This window comes from Haliotis rufescens, unplaced genomic scaffold (assembly GCF_023055435.1).
Source record: "Haliotis rufescens isolate VD_foot unplaced genomic scaffold, xgHalRufe1.0.p SCAF_73, whole genome shotgun sequence".
In the NCBI taxonomy this organism is placed as follows: domain Eukaryota; kingdom Metazoa; phylum Mollusca; class Gastropoda; order Lepetellida; family Haliotidae; genus Haliotis; species Haliotis rufescens.
The window spans coordinates 1,400,758-1,417,327 of record NW_025964365.1 but is presented as its reverse complement, the minus strand read 5'-3'; the positions used below and the strand labels follow the sequence as shown (position 1 = coordinate 1,417,327).

General features: G+C 43.5%; 2 protein-coding genes across 2 annotated transcripts in view; both read left to right on the top strand.

Annotated features, from left to right (window-relative positions):
* LOC124119183 (TALPID3 protein-like) overlaps window positions 1-16,570 on the top strand; it is a 142,731-nt gene that overhangs the window by 41,613 nt on the left and 84,548 nt on the right. The gene's annotated exons all lie outside the window — the stretch shown is intronic.
* On the top strand, window positions 9,888-15,611 carry LOC124119187 (probable E3 ubiquitin-protein ligase IRF2BPL). Its single transcript, XM_046481618.2, has one exon. It carries the CDS (start codon window positions 10,389-10,391, stop codon window positions 12,201-12,203), a length of 1,815 nt encoding a protein of 604 aa, XP_046337574.2. The 5' UTR covers window positions 9,888-10,388; the 3' UTR covers window positions 12,204-15,611.

Below are 16,570 nucleotides of genomic sequence, written 5' to 3'. Positions count from 1 at the left end.
TTCTATCGACCACTGTAGTTTCGCCAACACCCACAAGGTTTCCCACAGTTCTGTATTCCGCTGCAGATGCCACAAGACGTCTAAAGCGCCACAATTCGCTGTGCAGAGTTGCGTCCCTTCGGCAATCCAGAAACCTATTGATTGTGGGTTCGAATTCCGGTTCGCCCCGATTATGTTTCTAGGTTTGTCTGGACCCTACTCATGCTCGTGGGTGTCACATCACGTGTATACGTCTAAGTCCTGTTTCGCTTCGGGCTTTCCTCCCACATCAAGCTCACACGCCGTGATATAACTGTTGGTTGGTTGTTTGTTTGTTTGGTTGGTTGTTTTACGCCGCACTCAGCAATATTTCAGCTATATACGTCAATATCTATTCCCAGGTATACTACTAGATTGGCATAGGAGAATTTCTATTGTTCTACGATACACTAAAGTATGTACTTATGACGGAGGACCTGTGAAGATATACCCTTTCCATAATCATAAGAAATCTCTATTAAAAGCAGTCCATTGTAAGATTCCTACTTCATGTATATCATAAAATTGTATGTATGGATCACCATCAAGTAGTGAGGATACTAACGGGATCGGGTGGTCAGGCTCGTTGACTTGGTTGATGCATGTCATCGATCCCAATTGCGTGGATCGATGTTCATGATCTAAATCACTGGATTGTCTGGTCCAGACTCGATTACTTACAGACCGCAGTCATATAGCTGGAATGTTGCTGAGTGCGGCGTTAAACATCAAACAGACAAACAAACAGTAAAAAGAGAGTCATTAAAATTGTTCCTGAAAAAACACGGAAACATATGGTACAAGTAAAAATAGAGAATTGCAACGGACATGAATTTAGTCACTGATACGTCAAATTTGGAAATGTCATTCCGTTCATAAAAGACATTTACACTCTGACAATAACAAACAAAGCATTAATCATAAAAGTTACTATATAATGTATAGGGAAAGCGACCGACTTATATAATCCCTTTAATGAAGATCCAAGTGAATCGCCGAGTGCCACGCATGTGAGTTGGGGCTTGGCTTGCGGACAATGCCTGTTCTGCGATCATTTATCTTGGTTCAGCTCTGTCTGAGGCTGTTATTCCAAAAGGTTTCCCAAACATTAACGTATAGCCGAAGCGCGTGCCAAGGAGGAATTAGCGTGCCGTATTCCCAAGTCTCTGGGCGGAATGGGCAGGCCGTGCGTGCTGGTGACGCGCTCAGTGCGTGCACGACGCAATCAGGGACCGGGTCACACACAGGGCCCTGTAATCATATAGATCTTCCTCCTCTCTCCCTCCCTCCCAAGATTCTGCCCCAGTAACGGCGTTTGGCCTCGCCACTACACAGACTGAAAAAGCAGGACAAGCTTCAGAAACTTTCTATGGATTTTTAGCGATTAGTGGTGACGTGATTAGGTTTAGCAAAACTGATGTTTATCGGAGTATTTATGTTATAGTGCCTATGCACCTGATAATACACAAGGTGAGACGTACAGGCGCTTACGCATTGATTGTAACTATCATATTAGTCGTGCGTGGCAAGTCCAAACTAGTTCAGATACTTATGTCTAAATCAGAAAAGGCTTATACTCGCGTTGATCTTATTTTCACGAGTTTGATATTCTGTCTACTGCCGAATCCTTTACTTCGACATAACTGGCGTCAAAAATAACGAAAAACAATTAATGTGGAGTAAATTCAGTTTAAGAGTTAGAGTAGAAACATTCACAGCCAGTTTTAGGGCAGGCACATATACATGATGGTTCATGGGACATTCCAAGCCGCTTGTCGTGGTTCGAATCTCTGATTCTTCCCAGTAATGAATCTTGGTATGTCAGTACCATACAAACGCGTGTTTGTGGATTCACTAGGACCAGAACGCATCACATGTTTCTTTCCTCACACGTTAACCCTATACGCCGTGGCATAACTGAAATACTGTTAATACAGTGGCCATCAACAAATAACAAATTGATCTCCCTACAGTATTGGAGAATCTTCTAAGTAAACTGTATCTGACATTAAGGTAAGGTAAGGTGAAATGGGGTTTTCGTCACGTTCAAAATCATTGCACTTATATTGTGCTTGCGTGTATGGCTGGTTTTAATAGTTTTTTACCGATCTATGTCGGTTTTGTGGCGCCAGCCCACTGAGATACCATGCCGCAGTTGAAGACGAATACCCCACTCAGACACAGTATACTGACTCCGAGCCGACCAGTCCTTGTTTTAGCCCCTTAATGCCGAGCGCCAGGGTACAACAAGTACCATCCTTTAACGTCTTTTGGTATGACGCAGCCGGGATCGAACAACCGGCCTTCCGGGCAGACGCTCAATCCACGAGACCATCTGACCTTAAGCTACTTTGGGACCGACACTTTGAGGTAACGAGAGGGCTCGGCTTTTTGAAAATTAAACAAAATCGGTCCCAGGCCCTGGACATGCTGGGTGTCCTAAACAAAATGTGTCGTAAAATACGAATAAAGGGTCTCGGGTCATTTCTGGGAGAGGGGCGGTCGGGTAGCCTAGTGGTTAAAGCGTTCGCTCGTCACGCCGAAGACCTGGGTTCGATTCCCGACATGGGTACAATGAGTGAAGCCCATTTCTGGTGTCCCCCGCCGTGATATTGCTGGAATATTGCTAAAAGCGGCGTAAAACAATACTCACTCACTCACTCATTTCTGGGAGAAAGATGTATATAAAGTAACGACCAAAAAGATCATCAGTTTCTCTGTTTGACATCAACCAACCGGCAGTGTACGCCAACCGTTTATATACGTCGATATCTATTCCCGGGTATACTACTAGACTGGCACAGGGGAATTTCTATTGTTCTACGATACACCAAAGTGTGTACTCATGACGGAGGGCCTGTGAAGATCCGGGTCAGTAGAGGTCTTCAGTAACCCATGCTTGTCATAAGAAGCGACTGTGCTTGATGTAAGAGCCGACTAACGGGATCGGGTTTCAGGCTCGCTGACTTGGTTGATGTATGTCATCGTTTCACAGTTGCGTGGATCAATGCTCATGATGTCAATCACTGGATTACCGGTCTAGACTCGATTATTTACAGACCGCCGTCATATAGCTGTAATATTGCTGAGTGGGGGCCTTGGTTGAGATGTGGTTGATCTGTGAGGTTTAGTGGAAGCACAACGTTCAGCACAGGATCAGTCAGCTTATTATTATCTCCATGGCGGAGTGATTTCCGTTATGTAAATGGTCGTAGCAGAAACAAGTAATCGATTCCTTTTGGACAGCCTCACTTGTCATTGTCAACCAGTGTATAGGTGGCGTGCTCGCTCTCATTAATCAGGTGTGGTATAACACGTGTATACACTGGTGTGAACAGCGAAGACATATCAGTTGTTGGTCTTGAGTAAGCTTCCTTGAAATAAAGGAAACTTGTACAGACAACTTGAGTGCAGGTTGTTCCGAGTTGGTATAAAACATGGTTAGCCTGTACACTTGTACAAAACAACGGCATATGTTGTATGTCTGTGATATTGTGCGAAACCCTTTATCAACCCAATAAATTATCCACACACTGCCATACATCCAATCAACAATCCACACACTGCCATCCATCCACTCAACAATCCACACACTGCCATCCATCCACTCCTCCATCCACACACTGCCATCCATCCATTCATCCATCCACACACTGCCATCCATCAACTCATCAATCCACACACTGCCATCCATCCATTCATCCATCCACACACTGCCATCCATCCACTCATCCGTCCATCCATTCATCCATCCACACACTGCCATCCATCCACTCATCAATCCACACACTGCCATCCATCCACTCAGCAATCCACACACTGTCATCCATCCACTCATCAATCCACACACTGCCATCCATCCACTCATCAATCCACACACTGCCATCCATCAACTCAACAATCCACACCCAACCATCCATCCACTCATCCGTCCATCCACTCATCAATCCACACACTGCCATCCATCCACTCATCAATCCACACACTGCCATCCATCCACTCAACAATCCACACACTGCCATCCATCCACTCATCAATCCACACACTGCCATCCGTCCACTCATCAATCCACACACTGACATCCATCCACTCAACAATCCACACACTGCCATCCATCCACTCATCCGTCCATCCATTCATCCATCCACTCATCAATCCACACACTGCCATCCATCCACTCATCCGTCCATCCATTCATCAATCCACACACTGCCATCCATCCACACCCAACCATCCATCCACTCATCAATCCACACACTGCCATCCATCCACTCATCCGTCCATCCATTCATCCATCCACTCATCAATCCACACACTGCCATCCATCCACTCATCCGTCCATCCATTCATCCATCCACACACTGCCATCCATCCACTCATCCACCCACACACTGCCATCCGTCCATTCATCCATCCACACACTGCCATCCATCCACTCATCAATCCACACACTGCCATCCATCCACTCATCAATCCACACACTGCCATCCATCCACTCATCAATCCACACACTGCCATCCATCCACTCATCAATCCACACACTGTCATCCATCCACTCATCAATCCACACCCAACCATCCATCCACTCATCCGTCCATCCATTCACCCATCCACACACTGCCATCCAACCACTCATAAACCCCATGCAGTCAGTCGACTTACGAAAACTGTTTGACAGGAAGCGAAACACTTTAGACATCACGATCCGAGCATGCAAGTGTAGTTAGATATCAAGAGGCTTGCAACGTTTGCAAATCTCCGTCGTTACATCTTAACGACTGTCGCAGTCTTCTCCAAACAGTTCATATAGCTAACACGTCAACGCCAGAGAATAACCAGTCTTGATTTATCTGCTGAAACAGATTCCATTAGGTATAAAATGCAAATAGCGGTGAAACTTATTTGAACGGATCACTGAAAGTCAGTGATGACACCAGTGTTGGCAGAAAGGTTAAGGGGAGATGGGGCAGCCTAGTGGTTAAAGCGTTCGCACGTCACGCCGAAGACCCAGGTTCGATTCCCAACATGGGTACAATGTGTGAAGCCCATTTCTGGTGTCCACCGCCGTGATATTGCTGGAATATTGCTAAAATAGGCGTAAAACCATACTCACTCACGAGCATGTCCTGCTATACCGGTAGCACCCGCTAGCCATACAATGTGCTTGAAAAGGTGCATGTTCGTTGTCTGACGCCGCACATGCAGTTCTTGTGGTAGAGCGTCCGCCCGGAGAGCGGAAGGTCCAGGGTTCGATCCCGGGCCGCGTCATACAAAAAGACGTTAAAAGATTGTACTTGTTGTTACCCTGTCTGGCGCTCGGCATTAAGGGGCTAAAGCAAGGACTGGTCGGCTCGGAGTCAGTATACTGTGTCTGAGTGGGGTATTCATGTTAAACTGCGGCATGGTATCTCAGTGAGCTAGCACTATAAATCGGCATCAGTCCGGACTAGTACAAGCAGCCACACACACACATACACGTGCATGCACGTCGCTATATAAGTGCAATAATCTTGGACGCGACGTTAAACCCAATTTCACCTCACTTCACCGCACATGCAGTACTCCTGCCATACTATGGCGGCATGGAAATAATCCAGTTATGACCAGAAAATCAAGTGACACGATAGCGCATTTACCGATTATGTTGAAACTTTATAAAAACGGTATGTTAATTTTGATGTATTACGTCTGCTATGAACAAGTGCAGAGATTCTGCTGCTTATAAGTAAAGAGAAACGTTTAAGAAATATCTTCGTTTTGGAAGGCATCCGGGCAGTTTTAATGTCTCAACCAAAATATTTCTTTTGTAGTTGACGCCAGGTAATTCATAAATGCTACTGAGCTTATTGGGAAACTCGGAGACTTGAGTCCACCAGCAGAAACATCGATATATATCGTCGTCAACAAACCTCTAAACCATTATAGAAAATATGCATATCAAACTGGGTTCTATGATTTTGTTTGTTTGTTTGTTGTTTAACGCCGCACTCAGCAATATTCCAGCTATATGATGGCGGTCTGTAAATAATCGAGTCTGGACCAGACAATCCAATGATTGACATCATGAACATCGATCTACGCAATTGGGATCGATGACATGCATCAACCAAGTTAGCGAGCCTGACCACCCGATCCCGTTAGTCGCCTCTTACGACAAGCATAGTCGCCTTTTACGGCAAACATGGGTTGCTGAACACCTATTCTACCTCGGATCTTCACGGGTTCTATGAAGTTTGAAAGGTTAGAAATACTAAATAACAACAATGCTTGTTTTTGAAGCATTCTTCGTTATTGTTTTCAGTTCACCATAGATGCCGGTGAAACATGTTCGTCAAGTTTGTAGTCTCCCAGCAACACCAACTGATTGTACGGTTGCCATAGAGATGGAAATATAACACTAATATGATTGACATAAGAGAATAAGGAAATGAAAGGAGATATGTTATGCAAACACACTTTGTCTCCTAAAATATTTTACAATGTATGAGTAGGATAACTGCGTGTTTTGTTTGCGACATGGGAGTACGTCTTGGGAGAAGGATTCCGTACACGATGTTCTTCAAACAATAACGATTCGACCAGTTCAGTTTGTAATAATGTTAAAAGACGGAGCCTGGTTTTACCTTTCTATTGGATGACATTCGACAGGTGTCCGAATCACGCTTTATGCACACTGCAGCTATTTACCTTGAAACACTTTGGCGCCCAGTCGCCGACATCATGGCCTGTGAATGCTTCATTTTTTTTACTTCTTCTGTTGAACATCTTGATGGGGATTGTCTTTGATGTTGTTTTTTTGCGATGTTCAAGAGCTTTGAATTAAAAATGAATGTGTTTTTTATGAAAGTTAAAAGTATCTAATTATTTCTTTGATATATATGTTAGAGCTTTTGATAATAGGTAACCCAACGAACGGTCACATTCAGGCCTCTTCAATCTGTTTTCATGAAGCTGTGCAGAAGGGCCTAACATATATATCTTTTGTTTACCGAATTACCTTTTGAAGTTTCGGTTGTCTCTCTCAAACCACAAGAGCAACCACTCTAATGCACAAATGGTATCTCTCAAACCTGCTCAAATCGTCTCTAATCTAATGTATGGTTTAGTTTCCATGGCAACCATATCAAACCCAGAGTTATTTGTTACCATTGGTTCTCGTATCTACCCATATAAATTAAGTTTCCAGAATAATCTCGCTTGTCGCACGAGGCGACTAAAATGGATTGGGTTTTCAGGTTCGGTGATTTGATTGACTGTGGTAGTTGTTTTTTTTAACGTTGTTCATATCTATCAGTGGTTTGTATGGCCCAGACTTGATTATTTACACACCATCGTGACTGTTGGACTGGACTTCACGTGGGAAGCGTAAACCAACAAATAAACAAAGACATGTAACTGAATCAATACCATGCAAACACGGTGTCCAAAGTATGAACAACGACCTTTTTCTCTACTTATGGTTATCGTAATATACACTCAACCATGCAGGTCACACATTTTGGCCATCTTATCTATATTAATATGTGTGATTACAACATCATGTTGGTATTGCCCGTGAACATCCGGGTTACAATAGGTCTTCAGCAACCCATGCTTGCCGTAAAAGGCGACTATGCTTGTCGTAAGAGGCGACTAACGGGATCTGGTGGTCAGGCTCGCTGACTTGGTTGATGCATGTCATCATATCCCAATTGCGTGGATTGATGCTCATGATGTCAATCACTGGATTGTCTGGTCCAGACTCGATTATTTACAGACCGCCGTCATATAGCCGGAATATTGCTGAGTGAAGCGTTAAACACAAAACAAACATGTTGGTATTGTGGGAATCTCGATTGCATCACTGATTTTCGATGGTCATTCGTGTCGTTTTCACAGCTATTTTGCCTTTTTACGCCTAGTGGAATCTATTTCGGCGGATAATCGACACGTGTTATTCTCTGGCGTGGACGGTTTGTATGTACAGTCCCTGTCCACATGTTGAGACCAACTGTCTTGCCACGAGTAATTACGGATAATCTATCCTAAGTGTTCCACCAGAACAAACACGTTACGGGTGCCAGACATTTGTCACATAACTTCTATTTGAATCGGATATATGCATTTCTATTCACTCGAGACACGTAACCGCCTCCGTGGTATAGCGGATAGAGCATCTGTCTGGAGAGCAGAAGGTCGATGGGTCGATCCCCGGCACCCATACACCAAAAGTCGTTAAGATGGTACTTATTGTTTCCCTGACTGGCGCTCGGCATTAAGGGGATAAAATAAGTACTGGTCGGGTATGGTGCGTCATGTTAAACTGTGGCGTGATATCTCAGTGGGCAAGTACAATTAAACCGGCATTAGCATGGACTATTACATGCAGACACGCACGCGCGCGCGTGCATGCACGTCGCTATATAAGTGCAATAATCCTGAATGCGACGTTAAGCCCCAGTATTACCTCACTCGTAATCGTAATTCGGAGTTTCGAGAAAAGAATGTCTTGAAATATTTACCCGAGTTCAGGTTTTATTGAGGAACTGGTACCTGTGTTTCATGGTTCACTAAAGTCAGGGAGGGGGTGACTTTGGTTTCAAAGCATTATCGTCGCTTTGAACAGTATTTCTTATCATTGCTTGTGGGCTGAAAGTAAGAGGAAAGCCCGAAATGAAGCAGGTCTTGGACGTTTACCATTTAATGAAACCTACGATCGCGGATGTAATGCTGGCAAACATAGAAATATAATCAAGACGAATCGGGGTTTCGAACCAACGATCATTGGTTTCTCGCACGCCGCGTTGAAACTTAGTAGTGAGACGACATTTACTCTGACGGATGATTTCTAGCCTGTAACACACATAGGGTGTACGCAACCACGATATTCGGTTACTTCGTGCAACCGGCTGATCCGTTTTTACAAATACATGCATGTATAGGCCAATATTCATACTTGATGAACTCACGTTCTGGCACGTATATAGTTAACGGCACACTTCCAGGCCGTGGTTTGATAAAGCTATGCATGTAATCAAATAGTTAAGATACCATGTAAAGGTCTTTGTGCCAGAATGGTAACGCCAGAAGACAGTCGTCGATGACGTCACATGTGACTGCCCGGAAGTATACCTTGGTGATGCGTGGTAGCATCATGGGAAGGGGGGATGTTTCATTGCCACAGGTGAAAACCGCGGGAAGTTGGCATTCAGCCCATCACCATACGACTTGCTGACGTCACAGACATGTCGCGTGTTTTTAAGACCTGAATAATGTCCGTGAATTCAGCGCCCTGATAAATTGCTAATCGATTTTCTTTCAAAGAGCAAGACAAATAAATGTACGTGCCAGGGATTGCAGAATATTTTATTTTGGAACCCCAATGTAGTTTTATCGATGTGTTCATCCGAGTTTGCGAGAGCTATGCGTCCGGTTAATTTCTTGCCTCTTTGCCTGCTAGTCACGAACGCGGCTTAGCGCGAAGACATGTAAATTAACGCGATTTAATCAGATGCGGGCTCAGATCGCACTTGAAGCACGCAAGCCTGTCGAGAGGTTGGCGCATCACCCTGGCGTCGTCACTGGGGATAATAGTGGACGTCTCGAGCACTGAGCCCCCACTCCCTGCCCCCTGCACGTATCTGCCCGCGCCCTAGGCCATAAGCTTGCCTCTACTATACAGACCCGATCACAATCGATTGTGAAAAACAACAGACGTTTCTGACCCAGTCTGCTCTCTTTCGTATACAGAATATCTATGATAGCAGCACATGATATTTCAAGTCATTCGCATCGATAGGGTTTATAATCCAGAGCAAGAATAAATCTGTCCATTAATCGGGACCAGCACGCTCTCGTGTTATAACTGTATTATGAGCGCTGTCAGATGTGACGTGTCGGCGACTTGTTCTCTTTACATCCAGCTCCCTGACAGCGCAACCTACATTTATTGTGGGATATTGTGTGGACAGCTTTGATAGCGCTCTGTCTGTCTAGCCCTGTCACTGTAAGGACGTCAGTTCTATGCAGAATCACACTTGCGTTTCCTCCGAGCTGTTCGACTATCGAATTCCATTGTAATTTGACAGTGTGTGTTGCGTGATCTAGAAACACCACACACGTGAGTAAGCTACAACGAGAGGTATTCGTTTACAATTGGCTGCGCATGCGCATTGTCGTAGCGCAACCTTGTATGAGATTTCAAGTAGTTGGCGGCATTGACTGTGTGTGTGTGAGAGAGAGAGACGGAGACTTTGATCGGTGTGGGCTTTCGCAGACAGCGAAGGTATCAATGACACATGCTCAGACTTCGCGCAATGCTCGAATGGAGTGTTCATGCTAGTGTGAGGTGGTTTTAGACATTTTCTGTCGCTGAGGATTTCCACAACACCATGTCAATGCCGCACCGAGCCCACAGACAGCACTGCTACCTGTGCGATCTGCCCAGGACACCATGGGCTATGTTACATGATTTCTCCGAATCTGTGTGCCGGGGATGTGTCAACTATGAAGGGCCAGATCGTATAGAAATGGTCATTGAAGCAGCGAGACAAATGAAACGTGCTCATGGATTCCAAGAAGGGCGATCGTCTGTCAAACAGGGGCAGCCACCGCCGCACGGACATATGCCACCTCGTCACCATCCCGACGCACACTTGGAACCCCCGCGGATACACCACGGTCCCCCACCACCAGACAGATACCGGAATGTTATGGAATACACCCCAGGGCCAAGAATCAATGGAATCGCTGTGGGACATGTTATGCATAGACCAGACGAACAACTTTCCGATCTTCAGCGGGGAAGCCCCACTATTCCGCGAGGGCCCCTCCCCCCTCACCAAGGATTTCCTGGCCCCCTCCCCCCAGGTAGGCATCCCCACGGGCTAGGACCGATGCCCATGCCACACCCAGCCCCTATCAACGGTAAGCGTGGGGAAACGGAGGAGGAAGAAAGTTCCAACCATTCAAGTAGTGATGAGAATGGAAACAAAATGGGACCAATAGACGATCCAGCCCTGAGGCCACTACTTGTACGTGAGACTGTGGCAGTGTTGTCGTCTGCAGTGCCTTTTGAGATAAGATTCAAGAAAGAACATTCATTGTGTGGACGTGTGTTTGCCTTTGACGCAAGTATCAAACAGGGTGCAGAGTATGACTTAAAAATGTATGCTGAGTATCCTTTGGGATCAGGGACAATTTACAGCAGTGCTTCTGGGGTTGCCAAACAAATGTACCAGGACTGCATGAAGGACTTTGGTATAAAGGGATTATCTTCGGGTTTCAAGTATCTTGAGTATGAAATGAAACATGGAAGTGGTGACTGGAGATTACTTGGTGATATGTTGCCAGAGTTAGTGCGCATATTCAAGGAGCCTGTCAAGAAGGATATGATCCCCACCCCACATGTTGACAGCTCCCTTCCACCACTGCCCAGCCCCTCATCGTTATCGAGGGGTCATGCGGGGACACCCAAGCCCCCTGTTCCACGGTCTATGTATGAGGGAAGGAAACGCAAGGCTTCACCCGATCCTGAGGGGGAAGTTAGAGGTAAGCTGTCAGAAGAGCAATTTAAACGTCAACAGTGGATGCAAAATCAATCGGAAGCTTTAAAACTTACTATAAATTCTGCTGCATATAGCTCTGGGATGCCAAGCTCAACATCAATGTCACCCATGAGTAATCACACCCCAACCCCTCCTGAAGCTGGAAGTGGACAGAATGGCCCATCGCCAATGGCGGCACTGATGACAGTGACTGACAATATTACTCCAGGTGGGTCGCCAATTAGGAGTGAGGGTGGAATTAGACATGGACAAAGACATAATCATTCCCCAGCTACCCAGCACTTGTTTCGTGGTCGCTCAGTGGCTCAGGGGCCTGTGTCTGACGCAGGGGTTGGTAGCACAATGCCCGAATCAACAGTCACAAATTCAGAAACCTTAAAATGTACTTTGTGTCATGAAAGACTAGAGGATACACACTTTGTTCAGTGTCCCTCTGTTGGTGAACACAAGTTTTGTTTTCCTTGCTCAAGAGACAGCATCAAACGTCAAGGAGCTGGGGCAGAAGTGTATTGCCCAAGTGGCAAAAAGTGCCCCCTAGCTGGGTCAAATGTTCCTTGGGCTTTCATGCAAGGTGAGATTGCAACAATTCTTGGTGAAGATTTCAAGGAATTGAAAATCAAGAAAGAGCGAGATACATAAACACAGTGACACGTTTTTATATACAGTTCGTACCAAAGAATGAATTTTAATGGGACTTGTTATGGGTTTTCTTTTGTGGTTAAATTGTCTCCTTCATCATGGTATCAAGAAATATCAGTGTATTTACAAATATCAGAAAGAAGTGTTTTATGCTAGCTGTTGAGGTGTTCTGTTTTCACTGCCGCTAAAACAATTTTTTAAAAACATTGATACATTGTGACGTGTGTAGAACTTGAAAATGTTCTCTTGGTAAAAAACCAAGCTTGTGAAAGAGAAGTGTTGACGGCAGGTAATGCTTCAGACATTGGGTGCTGTGAATAAGTGTGATTGACTTGCCGGTGAAGTTAGCCTGAGGCTGTGCTATTTTGTGAATGGCTTGTGAGGCAGGGAGAGCACCCGTTGAACCCAAGTTGGACAATGTAAGGCCAGGAGTAGCAACCCTGAAACACGCTCTGTACATACTAAACATGTCGCTGTTGTATTACTGACCACACATCCACGTTTGGGGTTTGTGTGGCAGTTGAAGCCTGCCAGGTCAAGGATGCGTTGCTACAGCAGCAGGACATGTGACTGAAGCCACAAGAATACCAAGATCAACGTCTACCTAACACTCGCCGTACTTCATCACCAATCATGTTATAACGTTGTTGCCTTGTTCGATTCAGTAATCTGCTTCATTGATTACATCCTTTGTGCTATTACTAGTTATATACCTTTGCTCTTTCATTTCCCTTGTTTAGGCTTGTACTTGTTGTGATCTTGAAATTTTAATGTCTTGGTGACAATTGTCTACAAAGTTTCATCAATTGACAGTGTTGAGAGGATGTCTATCTTAAAAAGGTATATGGGTCAATGCAAGTTTTTATAGAGATTTGCTTGATCTGTTCATGCATTCAACATGATTCAACTGTTAAGAATTAACTGATAGAAAGGGGAATTCAGTTCTATTAAAAAGCTCTTATCGTGTTCATTTCTAAGCGCTTTCTTGGCCAAAATGCTTATTATGAACTTCTGAAACCTTAAATTTTCTTTCAAGCCTCTTCATTCAGTCTATTCTTTTGATGCCAAGCTATTATTAACAGATGCATATGTCATAATCCTATATATATAGTATGCTGTAAATTGCCTTTTTGTAATGGCTGGGGCTCTGAGTAAATCTTTGAGAAAGGGCCTGATTTTCACTAAAACAAACATGGCATTTGTTTAGCCGATTGCAATACCATTCCAATAGACATTTTTAAAAGTGTTCAGCATTTTGTGTTGAAATCAAACTGATCTGTATAAAATCAATTCAGGCATTGGAACGTACACTTGATATTGTTTTTTTTTATCATCTGCAAGCAATCACTTTAATTTTAAAATTGGCCCAGGTTTTGTTGAGGATTACAAATAACTATTAATCTTGAGGCATGTAATTTTGTTGACTGAGTAAAGGTTACAGCGAAACTAATCACAATCCGGTACAGTTTAGAACAATATGAAACCATATACATTGTGTCTTTGATTAGTAGGGGTTTAATAGAGGTCAGTGACTCCATATTGGTCTGAACTAATCTTGGTAATCAGTGTCTGAAATAACTGCCTGCCTGTGGCTGGTAAATTGTCACCTACCTGCTCCACTGTCTGGAAGATAATTTTAAGCCAACTTATGTATTCAGTTTTATTATAACTCCTCCTAGATTCTCAAATAATTGTTAGCATTGTTTCAACTGACTCAAGATGCGATTTTTCTCTTATTTTTTGTGATTTTTCAATATTTAATAATGTCTGAATGTTGGCAGGTAGAATTTGAAGATGGGCAGGCAACATTTATGGGTTACCTACCCGATTTTCTTGTTGGAATCACTACATACCTGTTAGTTTGATTACTGTGGTTTATGAATATTATTATTGTTTACTCAAAATGATTTTCTTCATCAATCACAAGCTACCAGGGGGCACGGGTGGCCTAGTCGTCTAAGGCGCCGCAATTCGCTGTGCAGAGTTGCGTCCCTGGATATGCCAGAAACCTATGATTGTGGGTTCGAATCCCGGTTCGCCCCGATTATGTTTCTAGGTTTGTCAGCACCATACCCGTGCTCGTGGGTTTAACCGAAGTGGTAAACGTCTGAGACCTGCATCACTTCGGGCTTTCCTCCCACATTAAGCTGACACGCCGTGATATAACTGGAATAATGTTAAAAGCGGTGTTAAACCCAACTCACTCACCCACAAGCTACCATCTGATGGCTGAAATATCATGTGAATACACAAATCTAAAACAAACATCAAAGGCAATGATTTTTTTATAGTTAATTGTTTCGTATATGTGACCCAAAACATGATTGGCCTTCCACACAAATCCAGAATCTAAATAACAAAAAGAATTATTAACCCCTGAATGACTGTTTACATTCTGAATTTCATGAATGAACATCAGGTGCACTTTTCCCCTCTATTATCCATAATGATTATTGCTTAAAGATTCATATTTTACATTTTTACAAGACTATATCTACTGATAACAATGGCATGTACTCTCTTGAAAGTGTTCAACCTATCAGGGCTAGATTGTCATCATTTCATCTCCAACATTTTAACTACTAATGAGGAATTGTACTTAAGACAGTTGTCTGATATTCATTCCCCCATGACAACTTTATCATATTTTTATAAAGATGTAACGTGTTCAAAAAATTTCATAAGTCATGTCTCCATATTTACATTGTTAAGTTTGTCATCATTTGAAACAAAGGTAATGTATATTTCATCAACAGCAGTATTTACTATCCATTACGTCTCGAATGGCCCTGGGATGATCCAGGTTAGAATTGGTCTTCAGCAGACCATGCTTGTTTTATGAGGGTGATCAATGGGATTGGATTGTCTGACTCACTGACTTTATTGTCATCATATCCCATTTGCGAAGACTGATGCACATGAAGTCAATCACTGGATTGTCTGGCCCCGACATGATTATTTACGGACTGCTGTCATATAGCAGAGTATGGCATTAAGCAACAAAGAAACAACATCTTCAATGGCCCTGTGAAGATCTAGGTTAGAATTGGTCTTTAGCAACCCATGCTTGTCGTAAAAGGCGACTAACGGGATTGGGTGGTCAGGCTTGCTGACTTGTTGATGCATGTCATCGATCCCAATTGCGTGGATCGATGCTCAAGATGTCAATCACTGGATTGTCTCGACCAGACCAGATTATTTTCAGACCGCCAACATATAGCTGGAATATTGCTGAGTGCGGCTACAACAAACAAAACATGTTAAATATGTGAGATAAAGTGGATGGCTTCACCATGTTTACAATGCTACATTTGCTATTAAGTTATCAGTTCTGGTAATAAGTCACACGGACAGCATGTGTTTCAAGCACAAAATATACTTGTAAATAAGAGGTACATTAATATTTGTCAAAAAATGATTGTTATCTGCTTATTGTATTGTATTTTTCTGACATTATGTTGGTAATTTGATTTCTATGAATGCTGCTCTTTCTCTGAATTAGAAATCTTGCAAGTATTGAGCTAGATTGGTCCACTGCTTGATTTTTTGTCTCTGCTTTGTTATAAAGATAGTTTATGTTTGCAGCATTTTGTTACCTGTTAGTATTCCATTTTCATTATTTCATTGTTCAAATAATCGTTGAGTAAGTTTTGTTTGTTTATCAAAAAGCAATTAAAATGTATTGTCTATAACTTGTGTTTTAGTCATCTCTACATGAGCAGAATATATACATGCACATTCATTGCACTAAAGTTAAGTACTTGGAGCACATGTGGTGGCTCAATAGGCAAGCGACTGTTCGAAATGTGCCTCTGTCAACCCAGCAGTGAGTGAGTGAGTATGATTTTACGTGGCTTTAAGCGATATTCCAGCAATATCACGGCGGGGGACACCAGAAATGGGCTTCACACATTGTACCCATGTCAGGAATCGAACGCGGGTCTTCGGCGTGACGAGCGAACGCTTAAACCACTAGGCTACCCGGCCGCCCCCAACCCAGAAGTGAATGGGTATCAGGTAGGATGAGATTATAATGTTGTTGTTGCCCTCCTAGCGCCTCACAGGCAGCTGTTGTATACTCCTCAGGGAGCTGAGAATGAAAATTGAGTGCACACTGATCCATTGGACAGGGAAATAATGTAGCGCTTTGAGCGCGCTTAGGGCATGGATTTGGTGCTTTATGAATGTGCACATTATAGTTATTATTATTGGGGTAAAAAGAATGATTTGGGGAGCATGGATGGTTCCTAGGTCTACTATGAATAGTTGTAGAAGAATTATCAATCTTTGTGTTTGTATGTTACTTGTATTTTCTGTTGGTTGGAGGTGATATGTTTGTGTGGTTTGTTTATCGCAGCACTCAGCAA